Below are 1788 nucleotides of genomic sequence, written 5' to 3'. Positions count from 1 at the left end.
ATTGTACTTAAATTGTGTATGGAAAGTAGTTGTCATTAGTAATTACAATTTGTCCATCACCATGACATGTGAAGTTTTACGATTAGTCCATCACTTATGACATGTAAAGGTTTTGATAGTCCCTTGATTCTTTATCCAATTGCTCCCGAACTTTTTATATTTACATATCAAAAGATAAGTTTTGAATGATATGAATATCAAATACCTAAGTTTTTTATTTTATTGAGAAGGATGATCAATTATTGCCCGCTTCATGCAGCCAAGATACAATCTAGTAATCTACAATACGGATCAAGAAAGTATGGGAACCGGATTTGATTTCATCTTACAAGAATAGTCAACTAATGAAAGAAGCTATTTTTATTTGATAGAAGTTACATTTTAGATTAACCTCATTGCCTTGATAAATACTAAACATAACTGATTATTATTAACTGCAAAGTGCAAACAAACATAAGATGTATTTCATCATTAAGTTGACTTGCTTAAATATGAAGTTTTTGATAGAACACCATTGAAGTTTTCAAATGTGTTTCAACACCCACCACTCATTTTGAGATTATACTATGTTTTAACGACAATATAATAGTTCAATCTATACTATAGAGTATGAAATGACTAGTTTCCAAACAACGATAAGATCCAAAATTGAAATCAAGAAGAGGTTTTTCAAATTGTTTTTCCTTTTCCTTTTCTTACCTCAATCTTCGTTTCTGAAACTGGTCAGAAGCTGGTAATGATGGTGGTGGAGTGGTGGTGATGGTGGTGGTGGTGGTGGTTTCCAGTAAGTTCCAGGCTGCAATAAGAAATTCAGATAAACTTTATTACTTCACAAAGAAAACAATAGCTAGGGTTCATAACAGCCATCAATGGTGTTAAACATTTTAAATACAATCAAAATGAGACCCTACCATAAACGACGATGGAAATCCATTATCGCCCTTCATTGCCATCAGCTCTCCACCTCCCATCATCAACTCTCTCCTCCTCACTTCTGCTTGCAAAACGCGAAAACGCTCCACTTCCTCCGCTATTATCTTCTCCCGTATCATCTCCTTCTCAAGTTCACGCTGAATTGCCTCTCTCTGAATATCCACTGGTCCTCCTGGAAAAATCAAACAACTCACGGATTTAGGTAGAAGTAAAGCAACATAAAATCAATAGATCATGCCATATTGCAACTAGAATAAGCTGAAATCATTAAAAACATCACCATAAATGGTCAATCGAAAGAATATGATCAGTAATCGGGTACCTTTCATAGCATTGTTGGAGAAGCTAGTGTAGCTTGACGACGGCATGGAATGGACTTGATTTTGCTGCAGCTGCGCATTGAATCCTGGCAATCTGAACTCCATTAGTACAGCGATGGAGAATTTTAGGGTTTTCAGTGACGGCTATGTAGCAGGTGTGGGCTCCGGTGGGTGATTTGAGAGGACGAACAGAGGTGCGTGGTTGCACCGGGTATATTCAGTAATTCAGAAGAAAAAAAAGGACGCTGATGTTTTGTGTAGGATTGTGAATGGTTGAAACGATAGAGAAATTTTTTTTTTTTTTTTATTGGTAGAGATGTTAAAAGCAAAAATAACCCAAATAACAAAAATTTTAAAAAATAACCCAATGTTTGTTTAAGAAAAATAATTTTTTTTTTAAAAAGTAACCAAATAACCAATGAAATCATACGATATCTTCTAGTATGCCATTTCGGTAGTTTTACAATTATTTATTTAATTTTTGCCATTTGCACTAACCAAAATCGTAAGAGGGCATTTAGCCATTTGCTGTTTC

At 34.7% G+C, this 1788-nt stretch overlaps 1 protein-coding gene across 1 annotated transcript; it reads right to left on the bottom strand.

The window, feature by feature from the left end:
• Nucleotides 1-481: 481 nt before the first annotated feature.
• Nucleotides 482-1513, bottom strand: LOC145051440 (uncharacterized). The gene is made up of 3 exons (XM_078999421.1): nucleotides 1256-1513; nucleotides 912-1105; nucleotides 482-796 (listed from the first exon to the last, which is right to left on the bottom strand). The coding sequence occupies exons 1-3, from the start codon at nucleotides 1356-1358 to the stop codon at nucleotides 701-703; spliced, it is 393 nt and encodes a 130-aa protein (XP_078855547.1). The 5' UTR covers nucleotides 1359-1513; the 3' UTR covers nucleotides 482-700.
• Nucleotides 1514-1788: the final 275 nt, after the last annotated feature.

The sequence above is a fragment of the Lactuca serriola genome, chromosome 5 (assembly GCF_051521515.1).
Source record: "Lactuca serriola cultivar US96UC23 chromosome 5, Lser_US96UC23_V15, whole genome shotgun sequence".
Taxonomy (NCBI): Eukaryota; Viridiplantae; Streptophyta; class Magnoliopsida; order Asterales; family Asteraceae; genus Lactuca; species Lactuca serriola.
This window is presented reverse-complemented; position numbering and strand designations above follow the sequence as displayed.